Source organism: Bos taurus, chromosome 20 (genome assembly GCF_002263795.3).
Source record: "Bos taurus isolate L1 Dominette 01449 registration number 42190680 breed Hereford chromosome 20, ARS-UCD2.0, whole genome shotgun sequence".
Lineage (NCBI taxonomy): Eukaryota > Metazoa > Chordata > Mammalia > Artiodactyla > Bovidae > Bos > Bos taurus.
In genome coordinates, this window is record NC_037347.1 from 71,827,953 (window position 1) to 71,845,926 (window position 17,974).

The window sequence follows — 17,974 nt, forward strand, 5'->3', positions numbered from 1 at the left end:
GGGTCTTACGTCGCCGCGCCCGGGGTCTTACGTCGCCGCGCCCGGGGCCCTACGTCGCCGCGCCTGGGGTTCTACGTCGCCGCGCCCGGGGTCTTACGTCGCCGCGCCCGGGAGACTGGGAAACGCCGCGCCTGCGCAGAAGGGCTAGCGGGCGGGGGCGCTCAGGGCACCTGGTCGGCGAGTTCCCGGCCCGAGGTAAGTTGGCGTTTGGGGGGTCTTCTCGGGCTCCCCCAATTTCTCCTCATATCCAGACAATGTTTGGTTTTTCTGGAGATTACGGCAGTTTTGTGAGGCGGTACCAGGGTACCCGTCCCGTTGTCTCTCCGGGACGGAGCGGGAGTTCCGGTATCGGGCAGTTTGACGGCGGGCCGCCCGCTTGGACCGACGTTCCGGGGTCATCGGCGGGGCGCCCGGCCCGTTCGGGCCCCTCTGCGCGTCCCCGGGCGGCGGGTGCGCGGGCAACGTCTGGAGCCCGCTGTCCGAAGGGGAGCGCAGGCCCTGAAGTTTGTGGGGTCGGGGGCGGAGTGCCGCTCACAGCACTGCGCTTTGAGGGTCGTGAGCTTCCGTGCATCACATCTGACATTTTTTTTTTTTTTAATTGTGCTGGCCACAAGCTCTTTCACATTAACTACTGAGCTTTTGTGTGTGTGTCATTTCTTTATTACCAATTAGGATTTTATACCTTTAGGTGTTAAGCAAGTATTTATTGGAAGTCCTATGAAGAGTCTTTGATGCTGAATTGAGTTTGTCTGTATTCACCTCCTATTTATATTTCAGTTGTTTGAGACACATCACGCTCCCCTACGATTTGCGAGTTGCTTTTGTCTGAGGTCTTATTTTTTTCTTTTAATCTCATAAGGCTCACTGCTGTGCAGCCCATACCTAGATCTGAACAAAGTTTTTTAAGAGAAAAAAAAAAAAGGACTCACATGGACCACATGCTGTGCTTAGTCGCTCAGTCGTGTCGGATTTTTTGTGACCCCATGGACTGTAGCTCCCCAGGCTCATCTCTCCATGGGGATTCTCCAGGCAAGAATACTGGAGTGGGTTGTAATGCCCTCCTCCAGGGGATCTTCCATCCCAGGGATCGAACCCAGGTCTCCTGCATTGCAGGTGGATTCTTTACCGACTGAACCATCAGGGAAGCCCAAGAATACTCGAGTGAGTACCCTATTCCTTCTCTAAGGGATCTTTAGGACCCAAGAATCAAACCAGGGTCCCCTTGTAGATGATATATTGTGAGCAATGTATTTTGTTCCATTTGTGTGGTTAACGATATTGTTATTTACTTTAAGGTGTATCTCCATGAATAACTTAAATGACCCCCCAAATTGGAATATCCGGCCCAATTCCAGGGCTGATGGAGGTGATGGAAGCAGATGGAATTATGCCCTATTGGTTCCAATGCTGGGACTAGCTGCTTTTCGTAAGTCATGATTCTCCTAACTTGTTTTCTGGGCTCAAAGTGTGGAGCTCAGAGATCTTGGGCTTTGAAACCTAACAAATGTTGATTGGGGAAAAGATGCACACTGTGTGAGCTGTGAAGACTATATCCCGGGATGTGTGTGTGTGTGTGCGCTCAGTTGTGTCCAACTCTTTGTGACCCCATGGTTTGTAGTCTGCCAGGCTCCTCTGTCCATGGGATTTTCCAGGTGAAAATATTGGAGTGGGTTTTCATTTCCTTATCCAGGGGATCTTCCCAATTCAGGGGGTCTTCCCAACCCAGGGATCGAACCCATGTCTCCTGCACTGGCAGATGGATTCTTTACCACTGAGCTGCCTGGGAAGCACTATAAGCCCAGGAGAGAGCCTTTCAGATACCTGTTAGGAACTGCTCTGCAGAGGTAGAGGAGGAGCCAGGGAATACATGTGGTCAGGCTACATCTTGGTGAAAGATTACTCCTTCTCAGAAGAGAAAAGCCAGGTATCTCAAGTTAATGATTTTAATACGGGAAGGTGCAAGAATCTGGGGTCATTAAAATTCTTCCATAAGTATGTATCTTAACTATGTTGGGTCTCATGTATCCAAGACAGAGTGCATTCACCCTGAATGTCTTTCAGGGTGAACATGTAGGTCACTGACTTAATCATAAATGGCAGGCACCAGTCTTTGTTTACACAGACACATACTGTGTGTCCTGGTCAAATGATTTAACCCTTTGAGCCTCAGTTTCTCTGACATTGTAATTATCTTAGTGCTAAGTAAGACAAGATAGATTTTGTGTGGAGTGATTCAGTAACCATTCGTTCTTGTCAAAGCTTCGTTTTTCTGAAGGGGGCTCCCTTGCTTCAGTTGCCCTCATAAGCGCTAATGAGGAAGAATAAAGCAGCCATGAAGGAAAACCCATTTTGGATGTCTGTGTAATGTTTAGGGTATCAGTCTTTGGGAGATTTCATCCCTGAAACCTCTGCTCAGGCTGACTAGAAATTCTCTCTACATTGAATCAACTTTGTACCACTTTGGGGGAATTACCAGTCACTGGTCAGTTGTAATTTTTCCAGCTCTTAGTTTTTATCCCGACTATTGGGGTGGCCAAAAAGTTCGTTCAAGTTTTAAACTTGAACGAACTTTTTTGCCAATTCAATCCCTGATGAATTTCTTGATGGTTAGGAGTTGATTTTATGTTTTGTCATTGTTACAGAGGAAGAAACTTTACGCTTTTAGGTTTTTCTGGCTGGTCTAAGAATTAAATTGATATGAGTTAGAGTAACAGGAGAAAATAAAAGCAAAGTTCCTAACATCTACCCATTGGAGAGATCTGGGGCTTCCTAGGTGGCTTATTGGTAAAGACTGCCGCCTGCCTGTGCAGAGACGTGAGAGATGCGGGCTTAGTACCCGGGTCGGGAAGACCCCCTGGAGGAGGGCATGGCAACCCACTCCACTGTTCTTGCCTGGCAAATTCCATGGACAGAGGAGCCTGGTGGGATACGATTCATGGAGTGGCAAAGAGTTGGACACGACTGAGCACACATACAAGAACAACACCATAGGAGAGAGCCAGGAAAACTGAGTAACTCACCAAAGTGGCATAAGCGCTCACCTTGAATACCATCCTCAGCTAAAGACAAAAGAGGATGTTGGGGGTGGGGAGAGTTAGTTACCAGAGAAGACCAGGAAAAGCACAGTAATGGATGGTAAGGTTCTTGTGCAGATTTAGGTTGTAGCCTTTTTGTTTGATAACTTTGAAGCAATTTGGCTAACCTGTTCCTGGTAGAGTCAGGGAGACACCATTACAACTAGAGACTTCTCTCATAAATTTAAGTGTTTCTTGTGTTAGTCAGTCTCTAAGTCGTCTCCAACTCTTTGCAGGCCCATGGATGGTAGCCCACCAGGCTCCTCTATCCCTGAGCTTTCCCAGGTAAAAATACCACAGTAGGTTGCCATTTCCTTCTCCAGGGGATCTTCCTGATCCAAGGATCAAACCTGTGTCTTCTGCATTGGCAGGTGAATTCTTTACTGCTGAGCCACCAGGGAAGCCCCAAGTGTCTCTTATGAATGGGTAACTCGTAATTGGTTTTCAAAGTTTCTTCCACGTCTGCTGTTTCTTAGAAAATAACCAGTTGATATAATCCTTATGCCAAAGAGACCTTTTTTTTTTGGATTTGTAGGAAGTGGATTTATTTAGAGAGAGACACACTCCACAGAATATGGTCCATCTCAGAAGCAGAGGCCCTGAAATATGGGGTGGTTAGCTTTTATTGGCTGGGTAATTTCATAGGCTAATGAGTGGGAGGATTATTCTAATTATTTGGGGAAGGGTGCAGGGATTTCCAGGAATGGGCCACAGCCTACTTTTTGACCTTTCATGGTTGGCTTTAGAACTGTTCTAGAGCTGGTCATTGTGTAATTTAGCATGCTGATGTATTACAGCGAGTGTATAACAAGGCTCAAGGTCCACTGGCAGTGGATCCTGCCATCTTGGACCTAGTTGGTTCTAACCAGTTGCAGGGAGATCAAACCAGTCAACCCTAAAGGAAATCAACCCTGAATATTCATTGGAAGGATTGGTGCTGAAGCTGAAGCTCCAGTACTTTGGCCACCTGATGGGAAGAGCCAACTCATTGGAAAAGTCTGTGGTGCTGGGAAAGACTGAACGCAAAAGGAGGAGGGGACGTCAAAGGATAAGATGGTTAGATAGCATCACCAACTCAGTGGACATGATTTTGAGCAAACTCTAGGAGATAGTGGAGGACAGGAGCCTGTCGTGCTACAGTCCATGGGGTCGCAAAGAGTCGGACATCACTTAGTGACTGAACAACAACTGCATGCTAAGTTGCTTCATTCATGTTCTACTCTTTCTAATCCTATGGACTGTAACCCACCAGGCTCCTCTATTCATGGGGTTTTCCAGGCAAGAGTACTGGAGTGGGTTGCCATGCCCTCCTCCAGGGAATCTTCCTGACCCAGGGATCGAACCCGTGTCTCCTGCATCGGCAGGCAGGTTCATTATCACTGGCACCAATGGCTATGTCATTCTTTTAGAAGTTGTGCCCTGCCCCCTCCCCTCCTGTTTCATTCTCCCTTCAGATTTTAGTCCCATGTTCTTACGGAAAGCAGAGGGGTGATGCTCCAGTTTCTGTGGTTTCAAGGCTGAGGAGGGGTATCGACCCTATATGTCAGGGAGTAAAAATCTTTGGATGCCTGGTCTAGGGCCCCAGGGGCAGGATGGCTTCTTGTTTGCAGTCGGTTTGGGCTGGAATCCTCACATAGCTGTCAGCTTGATGTGGAGCTGTTGTGCAGCTTCCACAGCCTTCCTGAGACTCTTCTTGATGATGAAGCACTTTTTATTATATCGGACTACCAGAATAGCTATCTATAAATGACAAAAAAGTTGTTGACTACAAAAAAGATACACAAGGTGAGAGTTGAGAGTTAAGTTTTATTTGGGGCAAAATAAGGACTGCATGAGGTGCAGTCCTACAAAATGAGGTGCTGGGAGGCAGCACCTCAGAAAGCTCTGAGAGAGGGCTCCAGAGAGGAAGTGGGGGAAGGTCAATATATAAGATTTTGGTGAAAGGGAAGTTGAATGCAATCAAGCACTCATTTACAAAAGGTTTTCTGCTAGTCACAGGAGCTTATGTCACCATGAAGGGATTTAGTGCCTTTTTAGATATGTTGTTCAGTTGCTAAGTTGTGTCTGACTCTTTGTGATCCCATGAACTGTAACGTGCCAGGCTTTCCTGTCTTTCACCATCTTCTGGAGCTTGCTCAAACTTAGGTCCATTGAGTTGGTGGTGCCATCCAACCATCTCATCTTCTGCAGCCCCTTTGTCTTCCTGACTTCAGTCTTTCCCAGCATCAGGGTCTTTTCCATTGAGTTGGCTCTTCACGTCAGGTGGCCAAAGTATTGGAGCTTCAGCATCAGTCCTTCCAATGAATATTCAGGGTTGATTTCCTTTAGGATGGACTGGTTTGATCTCCTTGCAATCCAAGGGACTCTCAGGAGTCTTCTCCAACACCACAGTTCAAAAGCATCAATTCTTAAGTGCTCAGCCTTCTTTATGGTCCAACTCCCACATCCCTAAGTGACTACTGGAAAAACCATAGCTTTGACTATATGAACACTTTGTTGACCAAGTGACATCTCTGCTTTTTAATATGCTGTCTAGGTTTGTCATAGCTTTCCTTCCAAGGAGCAGGTGTCTTTTAATTTCATGGCTACAGTCCCCATCCACAGTGATTTTGGAGCCCAAGAAAAAATTTGTCACTGTGTCCCCTTTTTCTCCATCTATTTGCCATGAAGTGATGGGACCAGATGCCATGATCTTAGTTTTTTGAACGTTGAGTTTTAAGCTAGCTTTTTCACTTTCTTCTTTCACCCACATCAAGAGACTCTTTAGTTCCTCTTCACTTTCTGCTACTAGAAAACTCATACTATCTGTTATTAAAAGCAGTATTTCAAGAAAACTTCGAAGAAGCCGAATCCATTCTTGGCCCAGCCTGCTTCCCTGGTGTCTCAGAGGTTAAAGCGTCTGCCTGCAATGCGGAAGACCTGGGTTCGATCCCTGGGTCAGGAAGATCCCCTGGAGAAGGAAATGGCAACCCACTCCAGTATTCTTGCCTGGAGAATCCCATGGACGGAGGAGCCTGGTGGGCTACAGTCCACAGGGTCGCAAAGAGTCGGACACGACTGAGCGACTTCACCTTCACTTTCTTTCACTCCTAACAAAAGCCATTTACCCAAGTAGATTTAATCCAGTCTTAGAAAATCTTGATCATGTAGAACTTTCTTTTCCAGTATTTTTTTCTCATTCTTTACACCTTCTTTTACTGAAAACATACATCCTACTTTCCTTTTAAGTTTTTTTTTCTTTTTCCACTTCAAGTTATTTTTATTGATGACAGATTTGCAGCATATAATAAGATCTTATTTGACCTTTAATAAAACTAGGTATAACAGAAATACTGTACTTAACAGTGATGATTCTAAAGACATGTCTGTATTAGTCAAACCTACAAACAAGTTATCTTCAATACCAGATATTAATTTAATGTTGAATATTTCCTAGATCACATGAACCCAAAATTCTTTCGGGCCAGTTTTATACTCCTGAGTACGTATATAAGCACTTTTGCTTAATTGCTCAGTTGTGTCCAACTCTTTGCAACCCCATGAACTGTAACCTGCCAGGCTCCTCTGTCCATGGAATTTACCAGGCAAGAATACTGGAGTGGGTTGCCATTTCCTTCTCCAGTATAACAATTCAGTCAATTAAGTAGAGCTCTTTTCTAAATTAATTTTGGTAATACCATACATCTACAACACACAAACACAGAGACCTCACAGTTCTTATTTCAGACTTTCAGCCCTGAGCAGTTTGTTGTTGTTATTCAGTTGCTTAGCAGAAATGACCAGAAGCTAACTGTGGCTCACAGGTACTACAATGTAAAGCCCATCAGTTTTATGGTTGTTGTTTAGTCGCTCAGTCGTGTCCACCTCTTTGCAACCCCATGGACTGCAGCACACCAGGCTTCCCTGTTCTTCACTATCTCCCAGTATTTCCTCAAACTCACTCATGTCCACTGAGTCGGTGATGCCATCCAATCATCTCATCCTCTGTTGCCTCCTTCTCCTGCCTTCAATCTTTCCCAGCATCCAAGTCTTTCCCAGTGAGTCAGTTCTTCGCATCAGGTGGCCAAAGGATTGGAGCTTCAGCTTCAGCATCAGTCCTTCCAATGAATATTCGGCACTGATTTCCTTTAGCATTGACTAGATTGATCTTCTTGCAGTCCAAGGGACTCTCAAGAGTCTTCTCCAACACCACAGTTTGAAGGAATCAATTCTTCGGCGCTCAGCCTTCTTTATGGTTCATCTTCTGTTTGGTCACATCCATATATGACTACTGGAAAAACCATAGCTTTGACTACACAGACCTTTGTCAGTTAAGTGATGTCTCTGCTTTTTAATACATCATCTAGGTTTGTCATAGTTTTTCTTCCAAGGAACAAGCATGTTTTAATTTGATGGCTAGAGTCACTGTCCATAGTGATTTTATGGACAATAAAGCCTGTCACTGTTTCCATTTTTTCTCCATGTATTTGCCATGAAGTGATGGGACCAGATGCCATTATCTTAGTTTTTTGAATGTTGAGTTTTTTGTTCTAAGGCCAGAAAAAATTTTTTTCTTTGAAGAACTGAGTAGCTAGCTCAATGGTATCAAATGACTGCTACATTCATCTGTGTTGCAAAGTTTTTCCTTCCCTTATTTAGCTTAGGTTTATCACAGCTTTCTTCCAAGGAGCAAGTGTCTTTTAAGCTATGACAAACCTAGACAGTGTATTAAAAACCAGGGACATCACTTTGCTGACAAAGGTCCGTTTAGTCAAAGCTATGGTTTTTAGCTTAGCGGAGAAGGCTTCCCCCTTCCCTTCTCCACCACCAGTTCTTGTTAGACGGCTCCAAATGTCAGCTGTGTGGCCTCCCATTCGGTTACTGCTATCTACAGGGATGTTCCAGTCTAGGTTTTAATAATCACCCTCTGGGTGCCTTCACACTCCATAGCCCAGGGTCTACTGAGGCCTTTGTTTCAGGTCCACATTTTGTCTGTTTCCTTCTGCTTTCTGTTAAAACCATCTCATGACGAGGGTGGTTCCCTTGACCCCCAAGAAGCAATGGTCTGTAGCCAGTCAGGCCAGAGAGATGAGTCTGCGGTGGCACACTGTGCTCCCTGAGTCATACCCCGTGGTTCTGGGTCTCTCTTAGGAATCTGAGAAACTGGGAAGAGTGCTGCCCTGTTGTGGGGTAGGTTTTTTTTTTTAATTATATGGAACACTTGGCCAATTTGCATGTCTTCCTCGCGCAGGCACCATGCTAATCTTCTCTGTATCGTTCTAGTTTTTTTTTTAATTTTTAGTATATGAGCTGCCAAAGTGAGCAAGCATACTTTTCATGGAGTGACTTATGTGCCTGGATTTCTCAGGTCAACGGGATTGAATAGAGAAAGCGGAGGCTGACAAGAGTAGCATTTATCAGCTTCATTTGTCTGCCTTTAGACTGTGCTCAGGCCACCTAACATCCATCGGTTTGATATAATTTCTTAATCTTGTAATAACACTTTTGGAGAATAAGTACAGGAATGCAGAATTAAAAGTTTTCTCTGATTGTATTACCTAAGCAAGATAACCAAAAAGAAAGAAATATAATATTTCTCAACCCTTCTCAGGGACAGAAAGCAGGAACTTTGAAAGTAAAGATTATATAAAAAGCTATAAAAGCTAGAGAAGAGTCTGAAAAAACAAATGGAAAATGAAAGTCACCACAGGGCCTTTCCTAGCCTCAAAATGAATTAATTGTAAAGCAGTTATCCTTCATTTAAAAAAAATGAAAGAACTCATTACTACACAGCAGCTGTGATTTTAAGCTTTCCACTTCACTCACCAAGTTCACTGCTCTAGCTACAGGCAACAGGCAGCCTTTTCTCAGCATTAAGTAAGGTTTTACAAGATACAGACTAGTGAGTTTTTATATAGCGACTCAGATAACCATTATATCTACTACTGTGGGCAGGAATCCCTTAGAAGAAATGGAGTAGCCATGATAGTCAACAGAAGAGTCTGAAATGCAGTTCTTGGGTGTGGTCTCAAAAATGACAGAATCATCTCTGTTTGTTTCCAAGGCAAACCATTAAGTATCACAGTAATAAAAGTCTATGCCCTGACCTGTAATGCTGAAGAAGCTGAAGTTGTATGAAGACCTACAAGACCTTCTAGAACTAACACCCTAAAAAGATGTCCTCTTTGGTATAGGGAACTGGAATGCAGAAGTAGGAAGTCAAAGAGATACCTGGAGTAATGGGCAAATTAGGCCTTGGAGTACAAAATGAAGTAGAGCAAAGGCTAACAGTTTTGCCAAGAGAACGCACTAGTCATGGCAAACACCTTCTTCCAACGACACAAGAGAAGACTCTACACATGGACATCACCAGATGGTCAATACTGATATTAGAATGATTATATTTATTGCAGCCAAAGATGCAGAAGCTCTATCTAGTCAGCAAAAACAAGACTGGGAGCTGACTGGGCTCAGATCATGGAACTCCTTATTTTCAAATTCAGACTTTAATTGAAGGAAGTAAGGAAAACCACTAGACCATTCAGGTGTAACCTAAATCAAATCCCTTACAGTTATACAGTGGAAGTAACAAAGAGATTCAAGGGATTAGATCTGATAGAGTGCCTGAAGAACTATGGACAGAGGTTTGTGACATTGTACAGGAGGCAGTGATCAAGACCATCCCCAAGAAAAAGAAATGCAAAAAGGCAAAATGGTTGAAGAGGCTTTACAAATAGCTGAGAAAGGAGAAGAAGCTAAAGGCAAAGGAGAAAAGGAAAGATACACCCATTTGAATGCAGAGTTCCAAAGAATAGTGAGGAGAGGTTAGAAAGTCTTCCTCAGTGATCAGTGCAAAGAAATAGAGGAAAACAATAGAATGGGAAAGACTAGAGATCGCTTCAAGAAAATCAAGAAATGTCAAGGGAACATTTCATGCAAAGATGGGTCCAATAAAGGATAGAAATGGTAAGGATCTAACAGAAGCAGAAGATATTAGGAAGAGGTAGCAAGAATACACAGAAGAACTATACGAAAAAGATCTTAATGACCCAGATAACCACAATGGTGTGATCACTCTCCTAGAGCCAGACATCCTGCAATGCGAAGTCAAGTGGGCCTTAGGAAGCATCACTATGAACAAAGCTAATGGAGGTGATGGAATTCCAGTTGAGCTCTTTCAAATCCTAAAAGATGATGTTATTAAGGTGCTCTCTCAATATACCAGCAAATTTGGAAAACTCAGCAGTGGCCACAGGACTGGAAGAGGTCAGTTTTCATTCCAATCCCAAAGAATGTTTAAACTAGCACCAAGTTGCACTCATCTCACACACTAGCAAAGTAATGCTCAAAATTCTCCAAGTCAGGCTTCAGCTATATGTGAACCGTGAACTTCCAGATGTTCAAGCTGGATTTAGAAAAGGCAGAGGAACCGGAGATCAAATTGCCAGCATCTGCTGGATCATTGAAAAAGGAAGAGTTCCAGAAAAACATCTACTTCTCCTTCATTGACTATGCCAAAGCCTTTGACTGTGTGGATCACAACAAATTGGAAAATTCTTCAAGAAATGGGAATACCAGATCACCTGACCTGTCTTCTGAGAAATCTGTATGCAGGTCAGAAAGCAACAGTTAGAACCAGACATGGAACAACAGATTGGTTCCAAGTTGGGAAAGGAGTATGTCAAGGCTGTATATTGTCACCCTGCTTACTTAACTTATATGCAGAGTACGTCATGGGAAATGCCAGGCTGGATGAAGCATAAGCTGGAATCAGGTTGCCAGGAGAAATATCAATAACCTCAGATATGCAGATGACACCACCCTTATGGCAGAAAGCGAAGAAGACCTAAAGAGCCTCTTGATGAAAGTGAAAGAGGAGAGTGGAAAAGCTGGCTGAAAACTCAGCATTCAGAAAACTAAGATCGTGGCATCCAGTCTCATCACTTCATGGCAAAATGATGGGGAAAGTATGGAAACAGTGAGAGGCTTTATTTTTGGAGCTCCAAAATCACTGCAGACAGTGACTGCAGTCATGAAATAAAAAGCCGCTTGCTTCTTGGAAGAAAAGCTATGACCAACCTAGACAGCATATTAAAAAACAGAGACATTACTTTGCCAACAAAAGTCCATCCAGTCAAAGCTATGGTTTTTCCAGTAGCCATGAATGGATGTGAGAGTTGGACTATAAAGAAAGCTGAGCACCGAAGAATTGATGCTTTTGAACCATGGTGTTGGAGAAGACTCTTGAGAGTCCCTTGGACTGCAAGGAGATCCAACCAGTCTATCCTAAAGAAAATCGGTTCTGAATATTTATTGGAAGGACTGATGCTGAAGCTGAAGCTCCAGTAGTTTGGCCACCTGATGGGAAGAACTGACTCATTAGAAAAGACTCTGATGCTGGGAATGATTGAAGGCAGGAGGAGAAGGGGACAACAGAGGGTGAGGTGGTTGGATGGCATCACCGACTCAATGGACATGTGTTTGAGTAAACTCCAGGAGTTGGTGATGGAAAGGGAAGCCTGATGTGCCGCAGTCCATGGGTTCACAAAGAGTCGGACACAACTGAGGGACTGAACTGAACTGAAAATCACTGCATGTGGTGATTGCAGCCATGGAATTAAAAGCCACTTGCTCCTTGGATGAAAGCTACGACAAACCTAGACAGCATATTGAAAAGTAGAGACAGTACTTTGCCAACAAGTATCTGTATAATCAGTGCTGTGGTTTTTCAGTAGTTGGGTATGGATGTGAGAGTTGTATCATAAAAAATGCTGAGCACCAAAGAACTGATGGATTTGACCGTGGTGTTGGAGAAGACTCTTGAAAGTTCCCTGGACAGTAAGGAGATCAAACCAGTCAATCCTAAGGAAATCAACCCTGATTTCAAATTGGGTTTGAAATTCATCTGAAGGACTGATGCTGAAGCTGAAGCTCCAATCCTTTGGCTACCTGATGTGAAGAGCTGATTCATTGGAAAAGACCCTGATGATGGGAAAGATAGAAGGTAGGAGGAGAAGAGGACAACAGAGGACAAGATGGTTGAATGGCATCACTGAATCAATGGATGTGAGTTTGAGCAAGCTCCAGAGATGGTAAAGGACAGGGAAGCCTGGTGTGCTTCAGTCCATGGGGTCACAAAGTGTTGGACACGACTGAGTGACTCAATAACAAAAGCAGCAATTCATAACGTGGGGCATATCCTATACCAGTGAAATCATCACACTGTCTTTTGTCTTGTTATCAGAAAAGACCAAAACTCTTACTCATAGGATGGAGAAGGTCTGGTGACAGCACCCAGAACCAGGCTCCAGCTGGCTACAGGGTTTGTGGTCATCAGCTCTCTTTCTCACTTTGGCTTGTCAGTTTGTGGAGCAGAGCAGGGTATTACCCACCCCAGCTGCCCACACCTTCTGTCTCGTATTTGTGAGGTTATGGTGGAGCTGTGTCTTGAGGCTGAAATTCTGACTTCTTACTTGTATGACCCCCTAGCAGGATATAAGCAGCCATCTTGGGCCTTACCTGTTTACTAGTGATGACCGGGCACAGCTGTGAACACACTTTGAACTTTTTTCAGTTCTATACTAACCTGGCCAACACTGTGAAGCATACTTACCCATAGTCATTTTGAAACCTCGCCAACGGTCTGTGGGGGCCCTGTGGCCAGAGTATAGGCACATGGTGCTAGGCCAGAGGTAGGTTTTCTCAGCCTTCAAACGTTAGGGGGCTGGAAGGGGTCTCTGCAGTCTTGTTCTTCTCTTTGGAGAGCCGTTATCTGATTTGAAGCACTTTGCATATTGTTTGTGTGCTTAATTGCTTCAGTCTTGTCTGACTCTTTGTGACTCATGGACTGTCCATGGGATTATCCCAGTAAGGATACTGGAGTGGGTTGCCATTTTCTCCTTCAGGGGATCTTCCCGACCCAGGGATCAAACAAGCATCTCCTGTATTGGCATGTGGATTCTTTACCATTTGAGCCACCTGGGAAGCCCACATAGCTTCATACAAACTATTACCATTTTGTTTGTCTCAGGACTTAAGAATTTATTGAAATGCTCTATAGCTGCTTTATGTTTCCTGTAAATAGAGATTATAACTTGAGCTCTGATGTTCATTATGTGTGTTTTCCTCCCCCCAAATTATTTGTGTCAGGCTGGATTTGGTCTAGGGAGTCGAGAAAAGAAATAGAAAAGGAGAGAGAAGCGTACCGTCAGAGGACAGCCGCCTTCCAGCGGGACCTTGAAGCCAGGTACCACGCCACAATCGCAGAAAGCCGGCGGGCCGTGGCACACTTGTCCCTGGAACTTGAAAAGGAGCAGAACAGAACAACTAGTTACCGAGAAGCCCTCATCTCTCAGGGGCGCAAGTTGGTGGAAGAGAAGAAACTTCTGGAGCAGGAGCGGGCTCAGGTCCTTCAGGAGAGGAGGCAGCCCTTGCGGAGTGCGTACCTGCGCTGCCTGGGCCAGGAGGAGGACTGGCAGCGCAGGGCCAGGCTCCTGCTGAGCGAGTTCGAGGCCGCGCTCACCGAGAGACAGAGCATCTACTGCAGCCTGGTGCTCCCGCGCCGCAGGCGCCTCGAGCTCGAGAAGAGCTTGCTGGTCCGTGCGTCCACCGACCCGGTGGCTGCAGACCTCGAGATGGCAGCTGGCCTCACTGACATATTTAAGCACGATACGCACTGTGGAGACGTCTGGAACACCAACAAGCGCCAAAACGGGAGGCTCATGTGGCTGTATCTCAGATACTGGGAACTGATCATTGAACTGAAGAAGTTTAAGCAGGTAGAGAAAGCCATACTGGAAAAGTAAGTCAGGAATCAACGGCTCCGGGTCAGAGTCCTGCATTTCGGGTTTTCCGACGTTCGCTGCTCCTCCTGCCAGTGCTCCCTTGCTGTGACCGTGCATGCACACCGCCGCCTCTCAGCAGTGGCCACGCCTGTCACTCTCTGAGCAGGACAGCGAGCCTCTGTCCCCTGCAGCAGCTGAGGACGCAGTCTCAGAAGCAGATCAAGATTTTATTAAGCAGAACAGGATAACCTCACAGCTTTAGAGTAAAATTGTTTTTAAGAATGTCAAATACCGTGTTCATCCTATAAGTCATTTTGTCACTCCCTAAATAAGTTCTGTTTTCTCCTCAAATTATTTTTCTCTCTCCTAAAACTACAGTTAGAAGTTGTCAGGTAGTGGTGAGGACTGCCTCACAGATGGGAACAGATGGTGGTGACGCCAGCAAGGTTTCGTGGTGTGAAGCTCTTTCCCATCAGAGTGTTTCTGCTTTTCACTTGATAACCCTTGTGGGTGTTTGGAGTTTGCTGTGTCTGTATTCAGTAAGCAGATACTATTTATTTAGGTTGGTGTAAAGGTAATTACAGTTTTGCATTGTTGAATTTTGCCATTTGATATTGAAATACATTCTTAAATAAATGAAGTTATGTTTTGAAAGTGCAAGTGTTAGTCACTCAGTTGTGTCTGACTCTTTGTGATCCCATGGGCTGTAGCCTGCCAGGCTCCTCTGTCCATTGGATTATCCAGGAAGAATACTGGAGTGGGTTGCCATTCCCTTCCCCAGGGGATCTTCCTGACCCAGGGATTGAACCCATATCTCCTGCTTTGCAGGCAGATTCTTTACTGTCTGAGCCACCAGGGAAGCCCGAGGTTACGTTTTACATCATTTTAATGCACATTTCTCACTTTATGTTTTTTTGTTAATGATTTATTACTTGCTGTTTATTTTAGACTAGGGAAATGATGTTAGACAAAAAGCAGATTTGAACGATTTTCTTATTTGAGTTCAAAATAAGTCATAAATCAGCAGAGACAACTAGCAACATCAGTGACACTTTTGACCCAGGAACTGCTAACAGACATACGGTGCAGTAGCCGTTCAGGAAGCTTTGTAAAGGAGACGAGAGCTTTGACAATGAGGAGTGCAGTAACTGGCCGTCAGAAGTTGACAGTGACCAACTGCGAGCCACCGTCGGAGCTGATCCTCTTACAGCTACATGAGAAGTTGCCAAAGAACTCAGTGTCAACCGTTCTACAGTTGTTCAGCATTTGAAGCAGATTTGATAGGTGATAAAGCTCGATAACGTGGGTGCCTCATGAGCCGACTGCAAATAAAGTCATGTTTTGAAGGGTAGTCTTCTCTCATGTAACAACGACAAACCATTTCTCAATTGGATTATGATGTGACAGAAAATGGATTTCATATGACAACTGGCAATGACCAGATCAGTGGCTGGTGACGAGAAGAAGCTTCAAAGCCCTTCCCAAAGCCAAACTTGCACCATAAAAAGGTCATGGTCACTTTTGGTGGTCTCCTGCCTGTCTAACCCACTATAGCCTTCTGAATCCTAGTGAAATGACTACATCTGAGCAGTATGCTCAGCAGGTTGACGAGATGCACCAAAAACTGCAGTGCCCACAGCTGGTGTTGGTCAACAGAATGGGCCGAATTCTTCTCCGTGACAATGCCCAACCACGTGTTGCACAACCAGCGCTTCAAAAGTTGAACACATTGGGCTACAAAGTTTAGCCCCATCCACCATATTCATCTGAACTCTTGCCAGAGACTACGACTTCTTCAAACATAACAACTTTGCAGGGAGAATGCTTCCACAACCAGCAGGATGCATAAAATGCTTTCCAAGAGTTCATCGAATCCCAAGGCACGGATTTTTAATCCTATGGGAATGAATAAACTTCTCATTGGCAAAAATATGTTGGTTGTAATGATTCCTGCTTTGATTAATAAAAATGTGTTTAAGCATATTTATAATGATTTAAAGTTATGATCCGAAACCACAGTTACTTTTTCACCAACTAAATATTAGCAATGGCCTGTATTTAAAACACCTGCAATTTGAAAGCAACAATACCACTTTTTCTGTGTGTAATTCCTTACTCCTTACAAGGCTTTTTAAAATAGATTATCTCAACTTTTTACTACAAACTTACGTCCATTTTCCACAGAGCTAATGTGAATTGGCCTTTGTGTGTGTTATGCACATCACTTGAGTCACCCTGATCCCAGTCTTGTGCAGTGAGCACTCTTAATATCCTTGGGGTAGAGGCTCCTGAGACCACCCCAGACTTAATGACTTGTTGGGAGGTCTGAGGACTCAATGCTTGGCTGTTCTCATACTTGAGGCTCATCACATAGAAGGAGGACAAGGCCAGCAGAGGGATACGCACCTGGCAAAGGGGGAGACCACGCAGCTTCCAGCAGCCCCCCCACCCCGAGGGCCACATGGCCATGTGGACGCGCCTCAGAGACAGTGTCCCGGGTTTCTGTGGAGGGCCAGTCACATAGGCAGTCTGCCTGGCACAGACCCAAATTCCAGACTCCCAGAGGAAAGCAGGTGTGGGCGCTAGGGGCCACTCCTACCACTTGATGGTGGCAGGAGCCCTCCCCAGCCCAGGTCCCAGGCGCCAGCCGAGGGCCAGCCTGTCAGCAGCTTCCCAGGCCTGCAGTGAGCCCTTCTCTGCAGCCATCACGTCCAGGGTCATGCAGGTGGTCACAGGTCCAGTTCAGACCCAGGCAGCTGGGCTTCAGAACTGCACTGCCCCGAGTGAGACCAGGTCAGTTTTGAGGGACTGGCGGGTTTGTGGGCTGATGTGAGAGGTTCTCGCCTCCACCTGAGGAACCCCTAGAGCAGCTGTGCTCTCAACAGGGCTCTGGTCCTGCTGGCTTAGACAGCCGGGGGCTTGACTAAGGCCAACTTGTGGAGCCTCAGGGCAGGGGTGGGGCGTGGTGGTCAGACCTCAGAGAAGAGCCAGAAATGGCTCGTGAATGACATCTCGAACCTTAGAGAAACTACCCTTTGGCCTCAGATCTCGTTTTATCTTCTCTGCTGGCAAACCAGCTCTCCCTGGCCCCAGGGTAAGAACAGCAGCCAAGTTTGGGGGCTGTGGGGTTGTGTGCTGCTGTGGCCTCTGAGTGGAGCAGGAGCCGGCTCTGGCAGCTGTGAAGCAGGCATGCGCCCTGCAGGCCCTCCAGCAAAACAAGGACCTGCACAGACCACGGGGCTGCCAGCAGCAGGCAGGGAGGGGAGGGGCGGGGCTCCTGGGTCTAGGAGCGGGCAGCTGATGAGAGAGCTGCAGGCTGAAGTCTCTGGGTCTCTGGGCACGGTGACTGTACGAGTCCTCTGGGTCTGCGGGTGTCTCCTAAGCTCCGAGTACACAATTGGAAAGAACCGTCTGGAACAAGAATTGTTAAGGTGGGACAGATGCATTGAAGCCCCGAAGCTGCATCCCTTTCTTGCCAGGATGGTCAGCAGGAAACAATGCTGCATTCCTGGAGGAAGGGCAATTATCAATCCACACAGGCCAAGAGGAGGTAACATGGTGGTCCCCAGACATCTAGGCTGTGGTCCTATAGGGTCTATCAGGGTCCCCATCGTCTCTCCATTCCATTCAACTGTCTGGTCCCTGGTAAGACTGGGTGGGTCTAGGCAGATGACGGCACCTCAGGCTCCCCAAGAGCAGCCCAGTTGAGCTGCCATGTAGCAGTTGCCGGTCTCCTGACCCTTGGCACTCTGTCCTCTTCCCCTGTGCAGTGTGGTTTGCCCTCGTGTGGGAGCTCTGCTGTCTGCCGCACGAGAAGCCCAAGGGTGGTCCTGACCCTGGTGGGCACCCACGGTCACATTCACTGCCAGCATCACTGGGCATCCTCAGGACCACCAGTCTTGGGGTGGGCAGGTACAGGGAAAACCCACCAGGCTGCAAGCGGCGTATTCAGTGTTGTGGCTGAGCAGGACCACAGCAACAAGTCAGTTCGATGCCCTGGGATGAGTGGGAGGCGTAGGTCCCACTCGGGCCATCTGTGCGCCTCTGAAGTGCTCCAGATGAGCCTCCCAGGCTCTTCAATTTCACAAAAGTGGGCTATTCCTCAGGGTGGGGGGGGGCAGTTGGGAGTGTTCACCA

The 17,974-nt window shown here is 46.0% G+C and overlaps 1 protein-coding gene and 1 pseudogene across 3 annotated transcripts; one reads left to right on the forward strand and one right to left on the reverse strand.

Moving 5' to 3' along the window:
• The first annotated feature begins 135 nt into the window (after positions 1 to 135).
• On the forward strand, positions 136 to 15,769 carry CCDC127 (coiled-coil domain containing 127). 3 transcript variants are annotated; one of them, XM_059878667.1, is made up of 4 exons: positions 136 to 195; positions 995 to 1,161; positions 1,296 to 1,426; positions 13,203 to 15,769. In XM_059878667.1, the coding sequence occupies exons 3-4, from the start codon at positions 1,306 to 1,308 to the stop codon at positions 13,856 to 13,858; spliced, it is 777 nt and encodes a 258-aa protein (XP_059734650.1). In that variant the 5' UTR covers positions 136 to 195; positions 995 to 1,161; positions 1,296 to 1,305; the 3' UTR covers positions 13,859 to 15,769.
• Positions 8,260 to 8,373, reverse strand: LOC112443071 (uncharacterized; annotated as a pseudogene).
• Positions 15,770 to 17,974: the final 2,205 nt, after the last annotated feature.

Coding starts and splice junctions, on each gene's coding strand:
- CCDC127 (XM_059878667.1), top strand. CDS start 1,306: ATGAATAACTTAAATGACCCCCCAAATTGGAATATCCGGCCCAATTCC. Junction 1,427..13,202: donor GCTGGGACTAGCTGCTTTTC/GTAAGTCATGAT, acceptor TATTTGTGTCAG/GCTGGATTTGGTCTAGGGAG.